We start from the raw sequence: 26,919 nt of genomic DNA, 5'->3' as shown, positions 1-26,919 counted from the left end.
CCATGCTTTCCTGGATCAAATTCTTCCAAGGACAAGGACACGTTTTTTTCCTATACAAGTATGATTTATCGAATTCAAGGAAGCAGGAAAAAATGAGCTAGCTGATTTTATGAATATTTGTTTTTACTACACAATAATTTATAAAGGAACCAGATTCAATGCTCACAAAACCATTGAAATTAAGCCTCAAAATCCTCTATTTTTCGAATATCGAGTTTGTTGTGAGGGATTTTAAACAATTATTAAGAGCCTTTTTGTGAACTGTTTTGCAGCTCAGGTTTTTAATGATACAAAAAACTAAATCTTTTGAAATTAAAACAAACTGACGTCTAGCATTTCCGACTTATATCTAAAAAAAACAGTCATTTAAATCAATAAAATTAATAAAAAGTCATGCATTAAAGATCGAAAAGCTCGTTAGGTTTTTTTAAAGACCCCACCATTCAGTTGAAGAATCCCGATACAGATTTCCAGTCACCTTTGAGGATTCTAATTCAAAAAAGCATCGTAAGTAATTTTCAAATGATTCTCATCACTCAGTATTTTCTCCCGAGACAACAGGCTTCTAGGCTCTGCAATTCGAACAAATAATTGATGCCAATTTGCTTGAAAGTGTTTAAGTTGAAGGGATACGATTACAAATGCACTGATCCCAGGCAGTGTTATTTTGTTGATCAAATGTAACCTTCAGGTAACTTTTCTCGGGAACATTTTTTTCTAATGATACTTTCTAAAATCAAGTTTTTTGGTCAGATAACAAACAAAGACAAAATTTTAAATAATCACTTTTCAGTCCTTAAATATTGATCAAATAACAAACTTTTTAACAGTAAATCTGATCACGTGAACTTTTTAAGTCCAATAATATCGTGTACAAAATTTGATGAAAAATGAACAGAGTGTAAGAGTTATATTTACCTGATATGAAAACTAAAGCTAAAAGACTTGCGTATCTCATTGCGGACTACAAGTTACTGTTGGAGAATTTTTTTGGTTTTTCTAACGGACTGTTATTTTCACTTATGATGTCGCAGAGCCTTGTAGCTTTTAAGTTTCCTAGGTGACCTGGATTCAAAGATGTCCCTTGAAATCGAAGAGATTTAATTAGGTAAGCTTATGGCACGAGTACTTTGAAGATATTACAGGTGAACATTAAGGTCATTCTTAAATCAAAGGCCTTGCGTTTTATTGTGAATGTAAAAACATTATCAACAAGTTCACCGCTTTCCCTCGTTAGCATACAGCTTTATTCTATCGGATCAAGAACACAACCTGTTTTAATTGGTTTTTGTGGGTCTAATTTAATTTTTAAAACAGGGTTGTTTTTTTTAATACAGAGCTTGTTAATTATTTCTTGAGTAGAAATACTGTAGAAAAAATTTTTTGCTATTGTTTTGTAATCTAAAAGCATTCTAAAGTTGAAAATTAAAAGCTTTTCATTGCATATTTTAAAGCATCGCTAAAAAGAAATTTTGACATTTTGATGCATTAATACCCAGTTTTTATTAAATTATACTTAGGGATATTAGGAAAAGCTATTACTGTCCAAGATTTGGTCATAGCTGCCCGTGGGTCTCGATATCAACTTGATAACATCTAAATGAAAATTTGAAGCCAAACCTGTCCCATTGGGGATAACATTTTGGCATTCTGTGGCCCATTTTCCGTCTCACTAATATTCACGTAACCGGTTCAAAAAGACGACAAACATCACTCGGAATCTCCATGCGTTGATGATAAGATTAGTTTTTGAAAGATGTGTTTTTATTAGCCATTAGTTGTCATTTGCTTTTCTGAATTAATGATTTCGTTTCCTTGAAACGGGTTTGTTTTCAATCAACGACTTGCTTAAAAATGCATCGTGCTTTCCTGGATCAAATCTCGTTTTTTTTCTCATACAAATATGATTTATCGATTTCAAGAAAGCAGCCAAAAAACTGAGCCCAGCTGTTTTTACAGATACTTCTTTACTACATAACAATATATTAAGAAACCAGATTCCATATTCATCAAAACCGTTGAAATTAAGCCTCAAAATCTTCTATTTTTCGAACATCTAGTTTGTTGTGAGGGATTTTAAAGAATTATTCAGAGCCTTTTGTGAACTTTTTAACAGCTCAGTGGTATTTTTTGCAGCTCAGATTTTTGATTATCCTAAAAACTAAATCTTTTGAATTTAAAAAAAACTGACGTCTAATTTTTCCGATTTATAACTAAAATAGAGTCAATTAAGTCATTAAATATAGTAAAAAGTCATGCTTAAAAGCTCGCTAGGTTTTTCTAAGGAACCCACCATTCAGTTGAAGAATCCCGATTCAGATATCCAGTCACCTTTGAGGATTCTAATTCAAACAAGCATTGTAAGTAATTTTCAAATGATTCTCATCTTTCAGTTTCTAAATTTTATAGGTGACCTGGCTTCAAAGCTGTCACTTAAATACGAAAAGCTTTAATTAGGTAAGCGTATGGCACGACTGCTTTGAAGACATTGAAAAGCCACACCTTTGAAAACAATGATTCATTTATTATGTGATTGGGTGGGGCAAGTTTTTTCTCGACTTCATATTCTTTTTTGGAATATGCAGGTCAATAAACATTAAGATCATTCTTAAATCAATGGCCATGCGTTTTATTGTGAATGTCAAAATATTATCAACAAGTTCATCGCTTCCCTCATTAGCATACAGTTTTCTTTTCTTCTATCGGATCAAGAATTCAACCTGTTTTTATTGGTTGTTGTGGGTCTAATTTATTTTTTAAAACTGGGTTGTTTTTTAATCTAAGGCAAAACTTGTTAACTATTTCTCGAGTAGAAATACTGTAAAAAAAATTTTTGCTATTGTTTTGTAATCTAAAAGCATTCGTGACCTGGCTTCAAAGATGGCCCTTAGAATCGAAGGGCTTTAATTGGGTAAGCTTATAGCACGACTGCTTTGAAGACATTGCAAAATTACACCTTTAAAAACAGTTATTCAGTTATTATGTGCATGGGTGGGGCAAGTGTTTCTCCCGACTTCTTCCAAAGGGTCCAAATTATGATCAAAATAATGTTGCTAACCCATTTGTAAAAGCAATCTAGCTTTTATTTTTTACTCACTGTTCTCGAAAGATAAAAAGAAAAAACTAAGTAAGGGAGTATGCTTATGAAATATGAAGTGTTAATCTGATGCCCCTTTTTTGCTACAACTGAGCAATCTTCTTTTGCTATTTTATTGTATTGCATGATTAATCTTTTTTTGCATCTTTTCTGATAGCGCCCCCCCCCCCCGAGCTTAGTTTGGGACCCCCATTTATATAGGCCTAAACATATTGTTAAAGTTAAGTAAGTGATCTTTATCTTTGTAGGATGTTTTGCCTACGCAACCGAATCATATTGACGTATGAGAACTTGAGAAGCTACTGTACGGCTTTTTTTGATTAGGTGTTATTCGTGGAGCGAAAGTTTGGTCTGCTTAGTAGCAAGCAGAATGTTGAGCGCAGATACGAAGTAGATTCAGCAGCTAATTGTGAACTGATGAAAAAATAAATTCTAAAGAACAATAATTATGCTCGAAATAATCACTACTTTAGCGGAAAGATTTATGAAGCTCAAAATGGTTCTTGCAAGGCAAATACAGAACAGAGCAAAACCCGCCAACATGAACTGCAATAGAATAGCCAACTCGAACTGAATCGCGATTATGTATCGCAATCCCTCCATCACTACCATCAAATGTCTCTGAAAGGACAGCTCTCAAAAGTTAAATCAATGAACAACATTTTTTAGTTTTTAATGTCAAGTCTCAATAATCACCACTCATCACCCTCGCCAAAATCTTTTTTACGTTTTTGATTGGATAATGTTTTTATCAATCGTAATTCGTCAATAATAGAAACGATGTGAATTATTTGCAAAATGATTCCATAATCAGTATACCTGATCATCGTCATCCCTTTATGGCACCTCAGGTTCCATGTTGACTTCACAGACCGCGTATGCTTCTCGATATTCACAACTTATGTCCCAAACCACAGACTCGTGGTCACACACAGTACAATGCTCCTTGTTTTCCCTATTATTGGGGTCCGTTGAAGCGAAACTGCTCAAGTTCATTGCAGCACCCCGTTTGCAGTACCCTGGGAGCCATTGGCCAGAAAAGTCATCGAGATCCGGTCTTCGTCCAGTTCCATCGCATTCACGGGGTCTCACGAAACCCAGCCAAAGATAGGAATTTTTTTCGTTAAAATTTGGAATCACGTCTTTCAGCCATTACCGCATTGCTTACTATTGGGTTGAAACACGTAAACTTTGTCCCGTCTAAAATATTAAACTTCATATATGTTTTCTGATTCCCTCGCATTACAAAAAGCTAACAAGTACCGATAAATTATCAATAGCAGAATCTATCTTGCAAACCCTTCAACCCCCCCCCCCCCCCCATGATAGAAGTAAGTCACAGTTGGCGGAGTTGAATATGAAGCTAAATACATGCAGGAGGTAAGAGATCCAACCCGTGTATAGAAGTGTCTTTTTTATAAGAATACCGAGAACGCAGTGAAAAAACAAACAATCCACCGCGACTCACCGCTTTCACCTATTTTTTTCACCGCATTTCACCGCATTTCTTACGAAAATTCACCGTCAAACCTCGACGCGGAATTACTTCCCGGGTCGAGAAAAAATCGGAAAATAAGTAAGATAAGCGGTGAAAAGTTGGTTTTTTCACCGCAAATTTTGTACATAATTGTGAGGTGAAATGCGGTGAAACTATGTAAGTTCACCGCTTACTCTAGTGGTGAACTTACATAGTTTCACCGCATTTCACCTCAAAATTATGTACAAAATTTGCGGTGAAAAAACCAACTTTTCACCGCTTATCTTACATATTTTCCGATTTTTTCTCGACCCGGGTGAAGTATGCGGTGAAACTATGTAAGTTCACCGCTTACTCTAGTGGTGAAATTACATAAATTTACCGCTTTAAAAAAAGTTTCAAAAAGATGTATGATTATTAGTGGGTAAATTTTCCGTGGGTCTTTGAATAAATGTATCTGAACTTCGTTGAAAAAAAATACAATTAGAAGAGTTTTCTAAGCGGAGCATTTGTGTAATTTCATCGTTTTCACCTCTGATCTCATACAATTTTAACACTTTTTTCTAAGCGGTGAATTTATGTAAATTCACCACTAAGTTAAGCGATAATTTATGTAATTGTTTAAATTATGTAATTATTTCACCGCTACCAGGCGATAAAGGTTTCTTCACCGCAATCACCGTCTGATTTATGTAACTTCACCACATTCACCGCTTTTCTTACAATATTTTCTGCATTCACTGCTTATCTTACTTAACTACATACATAATGGTGGTAACAGCTCGACCCGGGTTCCATATAAATGTGCTATACTTGATTTCAAGAAAAAAAACTCATTAAAAGCAATAAATTTGTGAAAGTAGTCCATTTCTGAACTTCCTGTGTATTTTCTATGATTGTAGATCTTGTATGGTAATTCGCCCCAGCCGTCTCTGACGACTTCAATCTAGGATTTTACCTGTTTTTAGCTGCAATGGTTCTCAAGCAATACTGTCGGATTTCGTAAAAGTATTTGAATGACTGCGTTAATGGTTTGAAGCATCTTGTTATGGGAAACCCACCCTTTCCCAGTGGCTCAACATAGTAGGAGTTTTCATACCCACGTGGACGGAATTGTTTGGCTTCAGCAGTTTCAGCTAAAACGTTTTAACAGGAACGTAAGAAAAAAACGATTTTTAGCTTCCAGTTTTTCCAAATAGTGCGGTAATGGGAACTAAATCATGAAAATATACTGCGCACGATGAAAGTTTTTCATTACCAGACGCCACATTTGTCGAGATGGCCCAGAGATATCAAATTTTCTCAATTGCACTAATCCCCAAATTCCTGGAAACTATGCTCAGGCTTAACTAATGCCGTCAACAATCCTAATTCCCCTATAAGATAATATATGCTCCAGCGCTGTGAGATAAAAGCATACGCAAAATCCTATTAGAAATGTTTTGTCCCATTTATGAGGATTGCAAAACGTACGATAATTAATAGTGCGTGTAATTTTAATCATCTCTTAAATTTGCCAGTTTGCCCCTGCAACCTAATGTAAGATTATGTACACACCCAGTAGTAATTATGTAAAAACAATTTTTGATAATTATAGTTTTGATTTTGATAATGATAAGTTTTGGCTTAAGTTTAGCGGTGATTACTTTAAAGGTTTGCAGCTTTCATGAATAAAGATTTTTTCACGACATTCTACCGATTGCGGGAGTTTTCCTCAGCGCCATATTTTGCTCTTGTTGTATAATGTTTCAATGATTTGAACTGAACCAAGAAATGAAATGCTTCTCCAGGAACACATTGAATCAATTGGATTAAGTTCAGAAGACATGTTTGTTTTAAACATTGGAATGAAAAAATGAAGTCAGATATTTTTTGTCAATGATGAATATTTTCATAGATTTTCTTTAAAAGATCATGCGTTTTATTGTGAATGTCAAAAAGTTATCAATGAGATTATCGCTTCTTTCGTTAGCATACAAGCTGTCTTCTACCGGATCAAGAATTCAACCTGTTTTTTATTGGATGTTGTTGGTCTAATTCGTTTTTTAAAACCGGGTTGTTTTCTTTAAATCTAATGCAAGGCTTGTTATCAAAAAGCCAGCTCGCCAAAACATCGACAACACTCGAGAGTGGGAGCGAACCCATGGTCGCATGGAAAAGGCCAGATTGCGAGCTGAAAGTTATGAAAAAATGTCTCCGGAAGAAAAAAGGCAAATGATTAACATAAACTTCCTAGCTGAAGCATAAAAAGAAAGAAAAACTAATGATCTAAACTCAAAATTTGTTCGCGTTGAGTTACAATGTTTGTGTGGTTGTCTATGTAAGCGTCTCGGTTTAGCAATCTCAGGATATCTCTTGAACGTTTTTCGGCTTAGGTAAATTTGTTTTGGAAATATAAAAAAAGGAGTTTTGTATTGTTTATTTGCTTCAGCGAAAATACAGTTGATTTTTAAATTGATTTTTGTCAATGTTTTATTCTGCAACACACACGGAACAACAACAGTGATAACAAGGTATCTTTATGAGATAAGATGTATTTCTGCTACTTTCGCGTTAATACTTCTGTGAATACTTTTGAGAACAAATGCTGATGTAAGAACAATTGTGTTACTGCGACTTCCGCGGTGGCACAATTGAACCTAAGGAACAAGTGTTTTTCTGCGGCTTCCGCGGAAAACCAACCTGTGATGACATTTTTTGTTCGGTCAAAACAATGCAACTTCGGCGATGATTCACGACTTTTGAATGAGTATAACAGTTTTTTTCTTTTTAAATGAATTCTTGAATGAGCACATCATCCTTTTTCTTTATCACTATTGCAATGGTTTAGTGTGCAATGGGGGAAAATAGATGGAAAATGTCTACTTTCTTTCTACTGCAGAATATGAGATCAATGAGCAAAAATCTCAAAGAGCTTATTCAATTGGTCAGCAAAAAACCTCACTTGGTTATCGAAATTACCACTGCAAAAGTGTTCAAAATAGAAAGTTAGCAGGAAGTTCTTTTATGCAACCGGAATAAACGAGGAGGTGGTATGGGAACCTACCTCAAAAGCTGCACAATATCTTACCACTTTTGTACACAACGCTACACCTCAGTTTGCATTCACAATTGTGTACAAAACACTTGATACATGTGATGATATATTGAAGCAAGGAATTTACAACTAGACAATCTACCGAAAACAAAAACTATACATCATGTTCATTGCGGGGAATACAATATTATTCTGTTAAACATTTCGTTCACGGTATCATGGATAATAGAATTTATGGAGAGCTAAGATTTTTGTCTGAAAAACCAAGAAATCGCAAGACAAGGAAGAATTTCTACTTCTCTAATAGGTTTGTGCTTTACCAAGTTTAAAATTTACTGTGCCGTTGACCAAACCGATATCGCCGATCATTTCAGCGTTCTAGGCAAAATAGACATATTTTAAGTAGAAAATATTTTAATTGAATGGATTTTAATGAGAATGGCAAAAAATCTGAAGACGAATCTCACTTAAATCAACTTAAAAATGGATGTCATTTGCTATTCAGGATTGCTAAGAAGAACTCCAAAATTGGGATATCAATGACGTTTTTGCACTGATCAACGGTTAAATAAGTGAATTATTGTCAACGTTTTGCTCCAAAAAAGAAAAACCGAATCTAAATAGAAACAAAAACACAGGGGTGTATCACAAATAATATCAAGAAGTTGTTGGCGTAAAGGATGAAGTTTTACAAAGTTTTCTTTTTTGAAGAAACCGAAACTCTTGGGAACGCTACAAAAACCAGCGAAAAAGTTTAAAAACTAGTCGACAAATCAAAAAAAATTATCAGATTCTTTTTAATGATACCCTGGGACAAAAAAAGGTTTTTCAAAAAAATGAAAATTTTTCAGCATATTGGAAATTATAACCAGCTCTGTGTAAATAATTTAAACGCCGATAGCGTGAACACATATTTTGTCAATGTTGGCAAATATCCTTCATCAGTTCTGCCGACCCATGTGGAACCAAAAAGTAAAAATCTGGGTAGTTCATCCCTTTTCTTTAGAAACACAAGTCCTCTTGAAATTGCTAGATGTATTAATTGCCTAAAGAAGAGTGAACCTGAAGACTTTATGGGTATGAGCAGTAAGTTTTTAAAAATGGCCAACTCTGAAATCAGCAGAATTTTGCCTTTTCTGATTGATAGGGCGATCTCAGAAATAAAATTCCCAAAGATATCGTCCTATATCTTTGTTCCCTGTAATCAGCAAATTTTATGAACAAGCTTTGAAAAAAAGAATAGTTTCTTTTCTCGGAAAATTTAGCCTCTTGCACTCCAAGTAATTTGGTTTCCGAGAAAAACGAAGCACTGTAGAGGCAAATACAGATATAATTGAAGAAATCAGAACTAATAATAGCAAAAAAGTTTATCTGCATTTTCCTTGGTTTAAAGAAAGCATTTGGCACTGTTGATCACAAATTGCTTCTACGAAAAGTGCAGATTACGGTTTAAGAGGACCAGTGTTAGCATTTTTGCAAGACTTTCTTTCCAACAGAACACAATTTTTCATCGCGAGCTAAAAAATCTTCCTCCTGTTGAGCTATTTAGTTCAAAAAATGCTCTTTTTCCGTGAAATAGTTGTTTAAAACTCATCACAACAAACTAAATTATCGAAAAATAGAATATTTATGGGCTCAATATCAACTGTTTTGATGAAAATTGAATCTGGTTTCTTTATAAATTGTTATATAGTAAAGAAATATATACGAGAACAGCTGCGATCACTTTTTGTTTCCTTGAAATTGATAAACTGATTTTGTATAAAAAATTGAAACGATCAGCTGAGATTTTTATTCGTCTAAAATTGAAAAAAACCATTTGCAATAAAACTGAATCATTAATTCAGAAAAGCAAATAACAGTTATTGGCTGTTAACATTTGTCCGTCAAAAACAAATCCTACTATCAACGCATACTTGATTCCAATTTTAAAAAATCTCGAGGCAGAAAATGTTGTCATCTCTTTGAATCGGTGCCGCGAGCTAAAAAGTCTTCCTCACAAAAAATAGATACGTGTGTTCCGCAAGGTACTGTGCTCGGTCCTGTCCTCTTTCTTGTATAGATAAATGAGCTTCCAGAGGCCTTTTCAGATATTCAGATAACATTATATGCAAACGACTCATCAGTACGTCTGAGCTACAAACCTGATACTAGAGTTTTAACTGCAAAATGAAAACTTGAAAAAAAAGCATAAACATAAACTAATTATTAACACGTCAAAAATACACATAGTAGAATTTCCATGCCACTCTGGTAACAGGCTTGTTGTGGTGAATGGAAAAAAAAATAGAAACTCTTCAAATTTCCAAGTACACAGGTTTGATATTTGATCAGAAGCAAAAATTTGAAGCGCAATTAAAAGGAGTTACAAAAACTAGAATACCAAATTTAAGTACAATGAGATTGTTTTCTACATTTTTGACCGTAAATGGTTGATTAGAGTCTACACTACCCACTTTCAACCCGTTTTTAAGTGAGGAGTATTAAACTATGGAAAAACAAGTAAAACAAAGATCATAAAATTTGAAAATACAAAAGATTAATTTGGAGAACTCTCTTTTATTTGAGGAGAAACGATGTAGTAGGAACTTTAAGAGTCAAACGTTAACCATGCACTGTGAGGGAACTCCACATATACGAATTTTGTAAAGTTCTTATAAAAGCACTGAAAAGAGAAAAAGGCTAACAAACCAATTCTATATGGATATTTTTAATGAGGAAGAGGTTAGATTATTACAATCAGATAAAAGAAGAATCCAGTTAAAATTAAGGAAAATAACCAAAGAAAATACGAAGATGATACGTAACGGGGCGAGTCAACTCACTATTGAAATTGTAAATTTAGATAGAGGCATAATAAACACTTTCTTAGGACCGAATTTTGCAACCGCAAAATCGTTTTTACATAATTTTTGGGACAATTACATATGCGGTAACGAAGATCTTTTTTGCTCCCTTTGGTGAAAAATAGGTTAATAAATATTCGATTAAGAGAACAGAAATGGTTAACCTTTGAATCTGCTCAGTCCAGGCGTTTTTATACAGGCTTCACAAGCCTTTGATGTCCCTGCAAGTACACTGTTCTTGAAAATAATTTATTTTTATTAATTATTTCTTGAGTAGAAATATTGTAGAAAAATTTTTGTATTATTGTTAAGTATTCTAAAAGCATTGTTTGCATTATTATATAAATTTGAAAATGAAATGCTTTTCATTGTATATATTAAAGCAACAGTAAAAGGATTTTTTTGACCTTTTTATGCATTACAATGCAGTTATCGTTAAATTGAACTTAGGGATTTTGGGAAATGTTTTTATTGTCAAGATTTGGGCATACATGCCCGTGGGTCTCGAAAACATCAACCTGATAACATCCAAATGAAAATCGAAGCCAAATCTGTGCCATTGGGGACAACACTTGTGGATTATTTCACTCTGTGGCCCATTTTCCGTCTGACTAACTTTTACGGCACCGATTCAAAGAGATGACAACATTTTCTGCCTCGAGATTTTTTAAAATTGGAATCAAGTATGCGTTGATAGTAGGATTTGTTTTTGACGGACAAATGTTAACAGCCAATAGTTGTTATTTGCTTTTCTGAATTAATAATTCAGTTTTATTGCAAATAGTTTTTTTCAATTTTAGACAAATAAAAATCTCAGCTGATCGTTTCAATTTTTTATACAAAATCAGTTTATCAATTTCAAGGAAACAAAAAGTGATCGCAGCTGTTCTCGTATATATTTCTTTACTATATAACAATTTATAAAGAAACCAGATTCAATTTTCATCAAAACAGTTGATATTGAGCCCATAAATATTCTATTTTTCGATAATTTAGTTTGTTGTGATGAGTTTTAAACAACTATTTCACGGAAAAAGAGCATTTTGTGAACTAAATAGCTCAACAAGAGCATCCTGCGATCTTGCAAAAACCAATAAACCGAAGTGGTATTTTTTGCCGCTCAGTATTTCGATTTTCCAAAAGACGAAAATTTTTGAAATTTCAAGAATTGACGTCTAACAGTTCTGCCCTAGTTGAAATTTTTTAGATCTCATACAAGGATCATATATGATTTCGTACTTTCCATACTTGATTTCTTAGTACGATCCTTGTATGAAACCAAAGAAATCATATTGATCTTGCATGATTATCAAGAAATCCTATATGATCCTAGTATGAATACCAAGAATCATACACCTAATTTTCGAAAATCTTTTATCATTTTTTTTTGTTTGCCATATATAATTTTTTGTTTTTATTCTTTAGGGCATCACCTATATGATTCCCCGTCATCACTTTGTGATCCGACAAAATACCCTAATGTAAAATATCCTTTACAAAGTTGGGCACTAAATAAAAGGGTAAGTTCAAGGCGATAACTAAATTTTTGACATACTCTGATAATTGCTCAATTAAAAAATAATCGAGAAAAAAATGCATATTGCCATAAATTCATTTTCTGAATAAGTTTAAATCGCGAAGTTATTCTTTTAGCGCACAGAAGAATCGAATGTGGATTGCAAATGCGATATAAAAATTTATTGAGTCCTCTGACTACATTATGCAAAAATTTGCGGCAGCAGTCTATGTTTTTGTGTGTCATATATGACCTTATATTATTTTCAAGAAATTTTTTAAACTTCAATAGAAAATCAATATTATATAGTTTTTAGTATTAGAAATTTTTCTGTATGACCCCTGTATGATTTCTAGGAAATCATATATGGTCCTTGTATGACTACCAAGATTTCATACACATCGTATATGACCTAATATGATTACTAAGAATCATATATGACCTAGTACGAAATCAAGGAAAAGTATGATCGTTGACCCGAGTGATGCTTATAAGTAAAATACAGTAATTTAGGTCAAACAAAATAGAAATTTTTTTATGAAAAAAAGCTCGTTAGAAATTTCTAGACGCCGCTATTCAGTTGAAGAGCCCCGATTCAGATGTCCAGTCACCTCTGATGACTTTTGTTTAAAAAGGCATCGTAAGTACTTTTCAAAGGATTCTCTTCTTTCAAGTAAATTTTCTCCTGAGAAAGCTAGCTTCTGTTTAAATTCTGTATTTCGAACAAAAGAATAATACTATTTTTCATGAAAATATACATTAAAGGGTTATAGTTGTCAAATGAGCCAACAGAAACAAAACCATAACAGAAATTGAGGCAATATTAATATGCCTTGTACTTTTCATTCAAAAATGAGGATCAAAGAAAACCTTAAAAGCAAGAGCTGCTTGAATTTTTTTAAAAAAAAACTTAAAAAATTTGTTTGAGATTTTTACTTGTCCCTTGTAATTGCAAACAGACACTTTCGAAAGATATTCACTACAATTTCTTTGATCCTACGCATTTTTTTTTGATCAAAAGTAAGTTTTTAGGAAACGTTTCGCGGACTTGTTTTCTAATGATAATCCAAGTAACTTTTTATTGGTCACATAACAACAATCAGAGACCATCACTTTGAAAAAGATCACTTTGAAGCAATAAAACATTAATCAATTATCTGAAAGTTTTCAACAGTAAAGCCTTCAAAATAATTGTTGTAAGCTATCAGTTCTAGGATAATGCACTTATAAGCTGATCATGTGGGCTTTTTAATTCCAAAAATATTTTGTATGAAGAGGTTGATGAAAAGTGAACAGAGTGAACGAGTTATTTTTACCTGATAAAAAACTAAAGCTAGAAGACTCGTGTATCTCATTGCGGACAACAAGTTTATATCGGAGAATTTTTTTGTTTGTTCTATCGAGTTGTTCTTTGCTGAAAAAGTGCTGATGCAAATGCAAAGGCATTCTAGCATTTAATTTTTACTCAATTTTCTCGAAAGATAAAGAGAAAAAACTAAATAGTAGGAGTATGGGAAGCTTATGAAATATGAAGTGTTATGCTGATGCCCTTTTGTTTACCACAACTGAGCAATCATCTATTGCTATTTTATTATTTTTGCTTGATTAATCTTTTTGCATCTTTTCTGCCAAGGTCCCCCCGCTTAGTTTGGGACCTCCCCCATTGATACATGCTTAATCATACTGTTAATGTAAAGTAAGTTGATATACAAACATACATGGACAACATGCTTTAATTGAAAGCTAGCACTTCTTTAGTCTGAAAGTAATGCGTATTTCAACGCAATAAGCATCAATAAAATTTTCTGTACTATATCTTTTTTGGTCTTATAGGCTACAAAAAAGACTCGATTTTTAATTTTTTGGAAACTTTTCTAAAAGTACCGCTAATCTGACCCGACAATCTTGTTTCAATGAAATGCAGATATAGAGGTTACAGTTCAAGATAACTTAGTTTTTGGCGGTGCTAAATCAACGCTTTTTACTAAAAAAATATTTTGTGATTTTATTTGTCCCGTGTACTCTTAGGCAGTTGCAAAAAAAACACTTGCGAAAGATAATCGCTGCAATTTTTATCTGATCCTAGGCATTGTTACTTTGCTGATCAACTTTAGGTCTTTAGGAAACCCTTCAAAAAATTTTGTCGTAAGATATCAGTTCTAAGATTATTGCACTTATAAGGTGATCATGAGGACTTTTTTACTTCCAAGAATATCGCATATAAAAAAATTGACGAAAAGTTAACGAGTTATATTTACCTGATATAAGAACTAAAGCTAGAAGACTTGCATATCTCATTCCGGACACCAAGTTTATATCGGAGATTTTTTTTGTTCGTTCTATCGAGTTGTTTTTTCACTTTGGATGCTTCAGAGACTTATAGCTTTTAAATTTTCTAGATGACCTGGCTTCAAAGATGTTCCTTAAATACTAAGGGCTTTAAGTAGGTCAGCGTATGGCACAAGTTCTTTGAGGGCATTGCAGAGCCGCACCTTTAAAGACAGTTATTCAGTTATTATGTGCATAGGAGGGGCAAGCTTTTTTCTCTTGCCCTACCCATGCACATTCTAACTGTATATTGTAACCCTTTATTTCAATATACAGGTGCACATTAAGGTCATTCGTAAATCAAAGGCGTCGAAATATGATGAAAATAATAATGCTAATCCAATTGCAAAGCATTCTATCAGTTATATTTTCCCCTCAGTTCTCTCAAAAGATAAAGAAAAAATAATGTAGTAAGAGTATGGATAGCTCAAGAAATATGAAGTGCTATTCTGATGCCACTTTGTTTGCCACTACTGAGAAATCATATAAGCTTTAGTTTTGTAGATATCCTTGGTTGCTATTTTATTTTTAAATATATATATATATATATATATATATATATATATACATAAATATATATATATATATATATATATATATATATATATATATATACGTATATTTTTCCAAAAACCTATATTTTCTCGAAAAGTCACGCGTGTTTGAGCCATCAAACTACCCAAGTCGAGACCAGATGGTTATTTTGCAAGATTCTGCAAGAATCTTGCAAAAACTGTCTATTTTGCAAGATCTGGAAGAAAAATGGTTATCTTGCAAAATCTGCCAGAAAAATGGTTAACTTGCAAGATTCTTGCAAGTTCGTTCCGGTCGAGCTGTCCTCTTATTGGCTCTCATTCATGCAGCACATTTCATTTTGACCAGAAAGTTACTTCAGAATCAGTTGCGTGTTTTCTAAGAAAAATAATAAATTTAATTAGATTTTGAATCTGGAAATATGAATTATCTGAAGAAAACAAATTAAAATCTGCCTTTGAGAATTGTTAACACAAAATAAATTACTATTAAAAATTGTTTTTTTTTTTTCAACTTTATCAAGATTTATAAAACTACACGTCTAGATTATTTTTTCTGATGAAAAAATTATGCGATATTATTCTTTGCATCTTAAGAAGCTTCCTTTCATTTAATTCAGCTCCTTGCGCTTAAGTTTTCTTGCCAATGCCCAAAAAATGTGATTATTCACGGCTTGCCTTTTTTTTAGCTTCGAAGGACTTTAGAAGAGCTGTCGCGCAAATCTCTTCCTGTCAGAATTACTCGCATTAATCAATTCATTTTGTAGGATCTTGTGCAAAAAAGTGGCTATATTAGAAGATTCTGACAGACAAATGATTATCTTGTAATATTCTGGCAGAAAAATTACTATCATGAAAGATTCTGGCAGAAAAATGGTTATCTTGCAAGATTCTGGCAGAAAAATGGTTATCTTGCAAGTTTCTGGCAGAAAAATGGTTATCTTGCAAGTTTCTGGCAGAATGAATGGTTATCTTGCAAGATTCTGGCAGAAAAATGGTTATCTTGCAAGTTTCTGGCAGAAAAATGGTTATCTTGCAAGTTTCTGGCAGAATGAATGGTTATCTTGCAAGATTCTGGCAGAAATCTTGCAAGATTATGCATAATCTTGCAATATTCTGGCAGAATCTGCCAGAATCTTGCAAGATAACCATTCGAAATCGACTGGGGTAACTTGACACAACTGACGCTACTAATTGAATTTTAGGATTTGAAATTATTTTAATTCTGGCACTGCTTCAAACCAATGAAGCCACCAGAATCAGTTGTTTAAATCGAAAAGCTGGAAGACAATTTCTCTTGCAATGAAATGGGAAGGGACAAAAATTAATCAGCTGGAAAAAATACCCGGACATAACTTCAAGTATTAAACATCACTGAATAAAATCTTTTAGCAAGTCATGTATCACTACTGCTTCAAAGCTCCGATCATTTCATTTTTAGACTTGGCACGTCTCTGATCAAATCCTGAGACATGACAAGTCTTTAGTCAAGTCATAGCCGAGACCTGGCAGGTCCTGAGTTAATTCTGGTCCCAGAATTGAAGGATCTTGGGCCGATTCCTGATCATGAGGAGAAATGTTCTGTGTCATGCCTTGGTCAACACTTGAAAAGTATTCAGCCGAATCTTGACCAAGACCTGGCAAGTCTTGAGTATATTTGTGGCTTTGACATGGCAATTATTGGGTCACATCTTGTCCAGGTCTAGGCAAGTCCTGGGATAAGACTTGGCAGGGATTTTACAAGTCCTGGGTGAAGTGTTAGTCAAAGCCTAGCAAGTATTGAGTCAAATCTTAGCCAAGACTTGATAAGTCTAATGTTAAATCTTGAGTCAGGTCCATGCTAAGATTTAGAAAGTAGTGAGTCAAAAGGTGTCCAAGACTTGACAAAACTTGTGCTGAGTTGTGGCCAAGAAATGACAAGTCTTGAGTGAACTCTTGCTCAAGGATTAGAACGTCTTGATGAAGCAAAAAACCCCAAAATTGTACAAATTAGATTCGGAACAAAAAAACTAGCCAAGAAATTGTCACAAAGGTCCAAAAATGCAAAAATAGGCAAATTTTCCAATATCTCAATAATTTGAGATGAACCGGATTCAGCTGTATGGTCGGAATAATGAAGATTAGACGATTGACCGTAATTTTGCCAAAATTTGACCAAAATGCTGAAATGGGCGCTAAATTAGCGCCAAGTAGGGTATATGGGCTCCTATACTGCCCATTACAACTCCGTTTAGCTGTGTTTTTATCAAAGCAAGAACCCACAATCAGTTTTTACCAGGATTTGCAAAAATCCAGCCCAAAAAAACGGAAAAGCACAGCTGGAAAATTGGAGAAATTTATCTATTAATCCCAAAAAATATTGAAAGCCTGTAAGTTTTCAATGGCAATTCATTATGGAAGACTAGAAAGAAATTGAAAGTCAAACCTCCACGCTGTGATTTTTATGCTGTTAAAGTGGAAATTTTAAAAAAACCTACAAAAAATTGGTCCAACGATAAGTTGGCCGCACAACAGATTGCATTATCATAAGACAAACAGGATATAAATAATTGCAATAAATTTGTTTACATTTTTTTTTAAATTTCGCTGGCGGCCAGTATTTTATTTGAAACTGTATGTGAGTAGAATTGTTAAACGAAAATAAACACTGAATCAATTTTAAAAAATCGCCTGGTTCAAATAACCTCCAAAAACTTTTTTATAGGTCGAAACAGCACTCAAGCCAAAAGCTGACAATAAAAAATCCAGCTGAATAACAATTTCTATTACAAAAAGAAGCGAAAACGAATCAGATTGAAAATTTAGAAACTGTGCTCAATTGACAACATTACATTACTCAAATGTGTCTAAAAATTTCCCAGCAGTATAAGCTTAATCAATTAATCAAAAGATGGTTTGAACAGAAAGTTATAATTATAATTCCTTCAGAGGGCAGGAACTTTCAATTATTTAAGAAAACTGGACAGCATTTCATTCAGAAAATTCTCATTAATTAGCCACTGTCGATGAGAGCTTCCATCAAAATTATTCATCTATTTAGCATTTGTGACCCTTGCAAGTGAAGGTGTTGAGACATCAAAATTGATTTTGACGAAAGAGAATTCATAGGCGAATGAGAGGACGAACAAGAATAGGGATATGGTTGCCACGTACTCTGTCCCTGTTGACAAGTAGTAGACAGTTGCATTTGCTTTGCTGTCTGGTGGATACCTGTCACCTGCAATGTAAACAAATTCAATCATTTGAAATGATAGTTTTGTTGACTTAGTGGATTCTTGTTATCTGCATAACTAAAAAACCTAAAACGTAAGACTTGCGACTTTAACACCGAATGTGGTAGCATTACCGCTAAGAACTGCAAAATCTTTCAAAAATTGACTGCTTGAAAACATCACGTTGCAAAATTATGTAAGCAACGAAGTTGAAAAAATGGCACCCCTATTCACCGCATTATTTTTTTAGCAAAACCTCGGCCCGGCAACACACGTGTTATAGGTGCACAAAAAATGTTGCCCAATGGTCTGGTTTTGCTAAATAAATTGAATTCTGCAACTTATAGGAATTGTAAAGTATTGTTTTGGGGGCCTCATCAACAATTATCGTATAAACTTCTTTTTCATGTCTCAAAATTTTGTGATCAGTTTTAAGGTAAAATACAAAAGTTGATTACCTTAGTTTAAAAAAAGATCATTTAGATTTGACAGATTGGTCGAAAATTAGTCAAAAATAATCCCACAACATCAAAGCATTAAACGTAATATGAACATTTAACCTATAATAAATACCTGCTTGCGAGGAGAGACCAAAAGTCATGAATGTGACAGTGAACACAACTGCAATTATGATGCGGAGAACCAACATCCACTTGTAGTTGAAAACCTTCGCTTTTATCAGCTGATGAGTGATGTAGCACTGCAGGCAGGTGTACAGAACTGCCGATATGAACATCAAACCCGCACCTTGATCCAATGAATGATTGCCAAGGTAGCTGTGATTGAAAACTATTTAAAAAACAATTAGAGACTATTAGCAAAAATTATAATAAAATACTTCAAAATTAGCATTCAAAAACCAAAGGAAACGTTCAAATTAGACCTTCAAAAACCGAGCAAAATGATTTCTGGCTAAACACTGCATTCCCGTCTTGTGCGAAAGGTGTTAAAGTTAACTCTGCAGCAGCAAGACGTGTGCGGTTTTGAACAAAAAATGAATAATCTCTGAAAAGGTGGAACACTTTACAAAAACATGCAGAAGTTAAACCCAGCCTAAGTCCGATAAGTTTGAACAAATCAACAATTTCTGCGAAGAAGTTAAGCTGTCCAGTCAAACCGCCTTGAAAAAAGAAAATGTAATGTACTGTAAACAGTAAAACGAGTAAACCATGTCATCTAAATGACAGTACTTAACAGTAAAAGGCCGCTGAAAAAATGAAAAGTGCAAGCTTATTCAAGTGTTGAAATGGTAAACATGTCATCTCATATCTGGACTGACATTATAAACTTTGGCCACATGGGAAATCCAGACGCATTTAGGCTTGTGGTTATTATCTCTTGATTCAACTAGTTTCACTAAGAGGTGATATTACAAGGAAATGGAGTAAGTATAGGAAGCAACAATCAGCATCTTTGCATTCTGATACAGAATTTAGATAAATGAGAAAAAACTTTCCTCGAGCAGGCGTTAACACAAAGTGATGAACAGCTATCTTCAGTCAAAAGATACAAAGCGCATGTAGAATATATGTTGGTAACACAGGCAATCATCTGCCAGGCTGAAATAAAGACTCTACCTTTTCTAAAAAAAAGTCAAAAAAAGTTTTGAGTCAAAGTGTTGGGGGGAAGGCATGCATCAGTTGCAGTTTTGTGGGGGTCATAAAGCATCACCAGTTGAGTGGCAGGGGAACAAAATTCAACACAAAGACTGTCTTGGCCTGAAAGTTTACTTCAATAAGAAAATTACGGAAAAAGATTACCAAATCTCAGAACCCTAATTAACCCTCCACGATCTCCATGATGCCTCCTACTTGGTAAAATTGATCTATCACATACAAAATATCATGTTTAGCTTGGCAAGGGTTCAAAAAATCTGCAATTGTAGTTTCAATCTACAGCAGAATAACGTCAAAACACCTTAAATTATTCTTCGAACGAGACAAAGGATCGTCGAAACAGCGTCAGCATGAAACACCAGAAGCGTTCTAGCGCTGACGAGAAACAACTTCGAATTCCGCTATGCAGCTGGAGAGCGAATCCTCTCTGCTGCTGCCTTGAGCAGAACAGATTTCGACAAACGATGAGGACAAAAAAAAATTGCTTCACCTTCAGAAATTAAGGTTTGCGCCGCTCAGTCCCTACCTCAATACCGAGTTCAGAATTGAGCTGAAATCGAATAAAAGTATTCTGCACATGACCAAAGGAATAAAGAGCGAAAACAAGGAACAGTGCTCTGAATTTGCTTTGACAATCCTCAACGGAAACGTCTTTTGTAGCGCTGTGATTTCAAGTTTAGACTTGAGGCCTGAGCTAAAACTCATGAGATCCACCAGCAGACGATTAATCAAAAACAAAAAGAGTGTACTTGAGGCAAATGGTGGAGTTGCTGAGGGGTGACCTACTATCATTGACGTGAGTCACTGGGGTTCCCAAAAGAAGGATTCACCCATTCACCATTCAAGAGCAAATGAGCCTGCAAACAATGCAACAAGGTACTCAAGCCTGGACACCGAATCCTAAAGTGATATTTTGAGTTTTGCTACAGCAGATTTTGATGCCACATCAAAACAAAACAGAGTCGCGGGGAAGTATTCCTTTGAAACTACTGCTTTGAGAGAGATTGAGTATTCATGCAAGCATTGTCTTTGATTTGTGTGAACCAGTCCATTTTAATGCCACCAACAGTTCACTAATTGCTCTTGCTAACTTAATTATCCGTATAGGAATGATCACATTTTCATTCACCAGGAGAATCCGAACAAGACGCTGCCTTGGAAAACCATATTGCCAGACCAGAACGTGAGACCATGAGAACTCCAGCAAAAAAATAACCAGGGAGAAGCTATCCCGACAAACCTGATTGAAGTGGAGTAAAAATCTGGTATATCAGGATGTACCCACAATTTTGAGGAATCTTGTTTGCTTTATTTTTTTTTGACGAAAACCAGTATTCGGAGCAGCTGTTTTTCCTTTTCCGCGATCTTGAACGAATTTCAATTTACACGATAGAAGGCATGTTATTGAGGAGCATTATCATACCATCACGATTTGCATTGTCTTCGACGTTTCTAACAATCAGTCGGCTGTGAATGAATAGAACCTTAACTGCTGGAAATTTTAGAACGATAGCGGGAACGATACGTGGAGAAAATTCGAATAGACGTTCACAAAGGGAGCAAAATGTTATATTCAAAGTAAATTCTGTCTATTTTGATCACCCCTTCATTATTTGAAACAGAAATTTGCATTGTAAAATCAAGAGTTTTATGATCAAGTTGAGTAAATTTTATGAGGCTCTGAGCTTACTGTCTCTTACGAAAATCTGTCAAACATCCATCTATATCGTCCTTCAAACATGGAATGTCGCTCCTCAAAACAGGCTGTCTATTATGTAAAACTTCAACTTGAGTCTTTTTTAGTAGTGTAAAACTGCTAACCGGCAAAAAAAATCTTTGACCTTGGTTGTTTTTAGTTTCCATTTTACACTCGTTTTAGTTTCCAAAAGAGCTTCTATTGAGAAAACTTTAGGAGATAATAAGTTACCAGAAAGATTTTACTTAAGTAGTGGGAGCCTCAACTGAATATCAATCATTCAATTTATGAGCACCTGTTCGATGGACAAGGGCAGCATTCATCTCTTGAAAAGCGGCCACTATCCACATGCCCAAACTGCCCACCACGCCAAACGCACATGATAATACATTCACTGTCAGTACTTTCTCCTTTGTATGAGTCAGATGGAACTTAATTTCTGCATACACTATCATTAAGTAGTAGGTTTTTGTTTACCAAAAAATACTTTTTGTCAAAACATATAAGTGCTTCATTTTTCATGGAAAGGCAAAAAAAATAACTGTCCTCGGACCAAATGCATCCATACGTTATATAGGCACTTTTCGATCATCGTGAAAAATGTTAATTTTCTTGAATCATCGATTCTTTTATTCAGATCATGAACTTTTAAATCATCCATCCAGATCGTGCTTTATGATTTTAGAAGAACCGTGTTTAGTTCGATCAAGCAAAACAACTGGAATAGTTATAGCAAACACCATGTAAAACTTCAAAACAAAAATTCAAAACAAAGTTTGTATATGCCCAAAACTTTTATTCTGATTTGAATTGGTCCTGAATATTCAACTTACTGGTCATAAACTAAGTCGCCAAGCGTACACATTTAGAAAATGTTGCTATTTGTGGACATATGTGACGCTCATTTGTCCAATTTATCAACTTTTTGTCTAAAACTTGAATTGTGAATACATGTGTCGGTTCACATGTAACGGTTCTTAATAAATGTGACAGTTACAAAATTCCGTCACAATTTTGAACATTTAACGTAAGCAATGATAACGAACGGTTACTGAGCGGCTTTTATCCGAAAAATTATTATTTTATATCAGTATGTCACGTAAGTGTTCATCAGTAGTAGTCAAAACAATTAATAAAGCCGATTAAGATGAACACATTACAAATGCAGAACACTTGCATAATTTGGGAACAGAAAACGTTCAACCGAAAAGCAATTGGGTCAAAAAACGCTTTGGAAGAACAAACCTGTACGGTCGTTCCTCAAAGTGATTTTTTGGTATCATTCAATAATCAATTTCACGTAAAAACTTACACAATAATTTTTCTCGTGTGAATCACACAAAAAATCGTGTATTAACTTTAAACTCCGACAGAGTAATACCATATAAATATAGTTGAACAAACGCAACAAGGGTGCAATTTCTACGTGCCAGAAAATGGTAAAACATCAGGATATTTAACATTGTTACGCAATTTCTACCCTCAATGGTTGTAGCTATCAAGTTTTGTTGTTGCTTTTGTCCTGGGAACATTCCGATTAACTATACAAATTTACAAATTTACCCTTAATGAGAAAACAGTTTTCTGAAGCGAATAACAAATTTCCTGTGCAATTTTGTACCAGATGAAAAAATTAAGGCTTTGTTTTGTGAAATATCTGGGAAGTTGCTAAGATTGGTATTATATGGTATTATATGGTATTATAATATCTTGACGGTACAAATATGTCCTTAAAATCGAAGAAAAATCAGTATTCCATATATAGGATGGACTTGAAGATTGTTGACTAATTAAAATTTTTCAATTTCTATCAAAAGACATTAATTTTTTCTTTTGTGATTTACTTCATTGCATTAACTCATCCCATTTAATTTTTGAGCTAACACTAAATAACGGGTTACTATAAAAAAAAGATGAATTACTTAAATTTATGCTATTTTAGGACAACGAAAAGCCCATGAGCACTATTATAACGATATCGGAAAGTGAAAAGAACAAATAATTTGCCCACTAAAATCTATTCTGTATTGTTTTAATTGAAATAAAGAGAATAAAGAGAATAGATTCCAAAGTTCTTCCTCGCGTATTCAAGATAAATATGATCATAGCGAAAAATAATCCACTAGAGTCGTACTCAAATTAAAATGATATATTTAAACCTGGCCCACTTCAATCTGCGTTTTCTCATTAATATAATAAGTTAAAATAAGTTAATATAATATGTTAAAAGGGATCTTTTCCGTTTGTGCCCCCCCCCCCCCCCCCCCAGTTACAGAGCACGTGCCATTACATATTAAATCATTATGTAAAAATATTGCACGTGCATCTGGGGGGTGCAAATAATATGCGCCCACTAAGCTTGGGGGGGGGGGGGGGGGCACAAACGGAAAAGTTCCGTTAAAAGATTAAGATATTCGTCAATCTGGGTGAATATAGTGAACACCGTCAATTTATCTAGAGCAATTTTTTTGCTAACAAATTTGTAAATAAAATTTAATTTTTATGGATCACCTTCATAAATCAACATCATATTGTTATTTAACAAAACTAACCTATTTTTTAAGAATAACCCACTACCTATGAAACGTGCTATAACAACCGCAACAAAGCAGAATGCTGTGAAGTTCATGAGCAAACTGAACCAGCAACTGGCTGGTGGCTGTGCTCCAGTATCACTGATAAATGCCAATTTCGCTTCTAACTGGTTGTGACTCAGAGCTATTAGATAAAATGTCGTAAGCAGCACAATAGCTGACTGAAAAGATAACATAGGAAGCCACGATAGCCCAATCCGATCAATAATTCTTTCTGTTTTCTGTTCTCCCGGCATCACTTCACTTGAAAAAGTCTAAGTTCTTGAAAAGGTCTAAGTTCTCGGAGCAGCGATTTTTCCCCTTGATGGCTTTCAACAACTAATAATGAGTAACCCGAAGTTAAATAACTTTCAAACTAATACTGAAAGGGGAAACAAACCTTTGAGCAGAACAACGTGTTGACTTTTCGTAAAAGGCTATTATAAATAGAGCACAAAGCCCATTAAAGTACGCCTGAAAACACATAAAAGAATGACGTCTGATATCACATGAAATGTCAAAGAATCATGAACAAGTGTTAAAGAACGCCAAAGTGAAGATGGTAAAGGAAAACAAATACTCAAAACGTATACGCGAACCCCAATTTCGCAGCTAAAGAAAAGTATACAGAACCTAGTTTTAAGAAGTGAAAATTCCAATTGTTGACGCAATATTACTCCATCTTGCAATCAAATGTTGAGCTTCAAATAAGGTTCAGTTTCAAATCTAAGCTAAGGGATTTCTCTTTCAAAAAGTCACAGTTGACGCTACCTTCAAATGTTCGAACTCAATCTCAGACTTAATCACACTTGACTTAATCACACTTGACTTAACCACACTTTCTCGAAAGCTGTTAGCTACAGTGGGGCATAAAATCAGAAAATCTCTTAGCTAAAATCTCTTCCGAGACGCCATACGACAAGCTGCTTGAAAACTAAGCTAGGACTTACAAAAAGATTCATTATAATCTTTGCAAACTCATTGGCGCCTAAAGCAGACCAAATGATACGATTATTCAATTATGGGCTATTCCACATAGGGATGTTCCTTTAAATAAAAACTAAAAGAGCTAAGTTTTTAGTGCTTTTGTGTTAAAATAAATAAACAAAATGACTTATTTTTATAACTGAAGCATCAAATTTTGAGTATAACCCGGGCCTGAGTGCCATTAAAAATCAGTGCTGAATCATAATAAATTCATTTTGTTTTTTTTTCTATGCGCAGATCTCTGATCAGGGCACTTATTAGACATTTCATGGTAAATTTCAGGGTAAAATACAGAGTTTTCTTAGAGTTTGCTTTTTGACATTCGGTACTAATGGTTTCACTCGGCTTACACTCTGTTCTCAAGGCATCAACAACTCGATACGTCGAAGTCCGGTATGCTCATTTCAATATTCAGACAGGTTACGTGAACTTGACGCTAATCGGAACTTCTCGCGTTGATTGCGAACCATGTAGTTGATTGCGAACCTTGCTTGAAACAAACAACTTTGCACGTCTGTCTATGTATATAGGAACTTCTGTTATTGCAGACTCTCGGAATTTTTAACATGCACGTGCGTGTTTTACATAGATACAGCAAAAATATTATAGATTATTATAGATGTTATAGATATTATTAAGATCGGGTGGGGGATACTAGTGTTTTACTGGTTATTTAAGTTTAACGACTCAATAAATGCTATTTCCATGCTCAAAATTGGTATCTTCTAAAAATTCAAATTATTTTCGATATTTTTGATTATTTTTTTCTAATTTTTCAATGAACATAATGAAGCAGAAATTCCGAACGTTCATTGTTATTTCAGAGAAAAAAATGGACAATGAATTTGAGCTGAACATAATGCACAATCGAGATCGCTGCGGACACCATGAATCAGTACTGAATCTTCCATTTACTATTGGATTATAAAAATTTAGTACTGATTTACTCTGGCAATAGAGTCCGGGAAACTATTAAGACAAAAACGTAGGAGTGCGTCGGCGAATTGAGCATGGCCTTGCGCTCAAGCATAATCATCTTTGATATCTAAATGTCTCCAGGATCTATATCGTTCAATAAATTCGTTCAATAAATTCGTTCAATAAATTCCTTTTGGCAGAACTTCACACAACACGCGACTGCGTTCATTTTTTTGACGAAGCAACTCATTTTTGATAATGGCATTAGCTGCCTTGGTCTAAAGAAGCAAAAACTAAACTTGTTCATGACTTCGACTCAATAGATTGGTGGTGACACAACATTAGTACGCAACTGCTTTTGTTCTTTTTTCTTTGAAATGAAGCAACGCATTTTGATGATGCCATCAACTACTTTTGTGGGGGGGGGGGGGGGGTGGGTGGGTTACTGGTGTTTTACTGGTTATTTAAGTTTAACGACTCAATAAATGCTATTTCCATGCTCAAAATTGGTATCTTCTAAAAATTCAAATTATTTTCGATATTTTCGATTATTTTTTCTAATTTTTCAATGAACATAATGAAGCAGAAAATCCGAACGTTCATTGTAATTTCAGAGAAAAAAATGGACAATGAACTTGAGCTGAACATAATGCACAATCGAGATTACTGCGGACACCATGAATCAGTACTGAATCTTCCATTTACTATTGGATTATAAAAATTTAGTACTGATTTACTCTGGCACTAGAGTCCGGGAAACTATTAAGACAAAAACGTAGAAGTGCTTCGGCGAATTGAGCACGGCCTTGCGCTCAAGCATCATCGTCTTTGATATCTAAATGTCTCCAGGATCTATATCGTTCAATAAATTCGTTCAATAAATTGGTTCAATAAATTCCTTTTGGCAGAATTTCACACAACACGCGACTGCGTTCATTTTTTTGACGAAGCAACTCATTTTTGGTAATGGCATTAGCTGCCTCGCTCTAAAGAAGCAAAAGCTAAACTTGTTCATGACTTTGATTCAATAGATTGGTGGTGACACAACATTAGTACGCAACTGCTTTTGTTCTTTTTTCTTTG

At 34.3% G+C, this 26,919-nt stretch overlaps 2 protein-coding genes across 6 annotated transcripts in view; both read right to left on the bottom strand.

The window, feature by feature from the left end:
- Positions 1 to 1,057, bottom strand: part of LOC142351665 (uncharacterized) — a 67,042-nt gene extending 65,985 nt beyond the window's left edge. The window contains exon 1 of the mRNA XM_075403808.1: positions 919 to 1,057. Within this exon, the coding sequence (XP_075259923.1) occupies positions 919 to 958 (40 nt within the window). The 5' untranslated portion in view covers positions 959 to 1,057. The remainder of the gene's footprint in view (positions 1 to 918) is intronic.
- A 4,551-nt stretch (positions 1,058 to 5,608) lies between these two features.
- Positions 5,609 to 24,598, bottom strand: LOC142351630 (DNA damage-regulated autophagy modulator protein 1-like). Of its 5 annotated transcripts, XM_075403793.1 has the most exons (5): positions 23,936 to 24,598; positions 21,654 to 21,806; positions 18,620 to 18,835; positions 17,988 to 18,051; positions 5,609 to 5,710 (listed from the first exon to the last, which is right to left on the bottom strand). In XM_075403793.1, exons 1-5 carry the CDS (start codon positions 24,186 to 24,188, stop codon positions 5,707 to 5,709), a joined length of 690 nt encoding a protein of 229 aa, XP_075259908.1. In that variant the 5' UTR covers positions 24,189 to 24,598; the 3' UTR covers positions 5,609 to 5,706. The 5 variants fall into 5 exon arrangements, with proteins under 5 accessions (XP_075259908.1, XP_075259886.1, XP_075259900.1 ...); XM_075403771.1 differs by lacking the exon at positions 5,609 to 5,710 and having other exon boundaries at positions 17,734 to 18,051; XM_075403785.1 differs by lacking the exon at positions 5,609 to 5,710 and having other exon boundaries at positions 17,734 to 18,051; positions 18,620 to 18,793.
- Between the last annotated feature and the right edge of the window lie 2,321 nt (positions 24,599 to 26,919).

Source organism: Convolutriloba macropyga, chromosome 1 (genome assembly GCF_964194025.1).
Source record: "Convolutriloba macropyga chromosome 1, txConMacr16.3, whole genome shotgun sequence".
NCBI classification, from domain to species: domain Eukaryota; kingdom Metazoa; phylum Xenacoelomorpha; order Acoela; family Convolutidae; genus Convolutriloba; species Convolutriloba macropyga.
The sequence above is the reverse complement of the archived record's forward strand: the minus strand, read 5'-3'. Positions and strand labels throughout refer to the sequence as shown.

What these genes read in the sequence shown, in the direction of transcription:
- LOC142351630 (XM_075403771.1), bottom strand. Translation starts at nt 24,188, where the DNA reads ATGCCGGGAGAACAGAAAACAGAAAGAATTATTGATCGGATTGGGCTA. An exon ending in TGCCCTTGTCCATCGAACAG is followed by an intron (nt 18,836 to 21,653) that starts GTGCTCATAAAT and finishes TTTTTTAAATAG; the next exon opens with TTTTCAATCACAGCTACCTT. An exon ending in TGGTCTCTCCTCGCAAGCAG is followed by an intron (nt 18,052 to 18,619) that starts GTATTTATTATA and finishes TTTACATTGCAG; the next exon opens with GTGACAGGTATCCACCAGAC.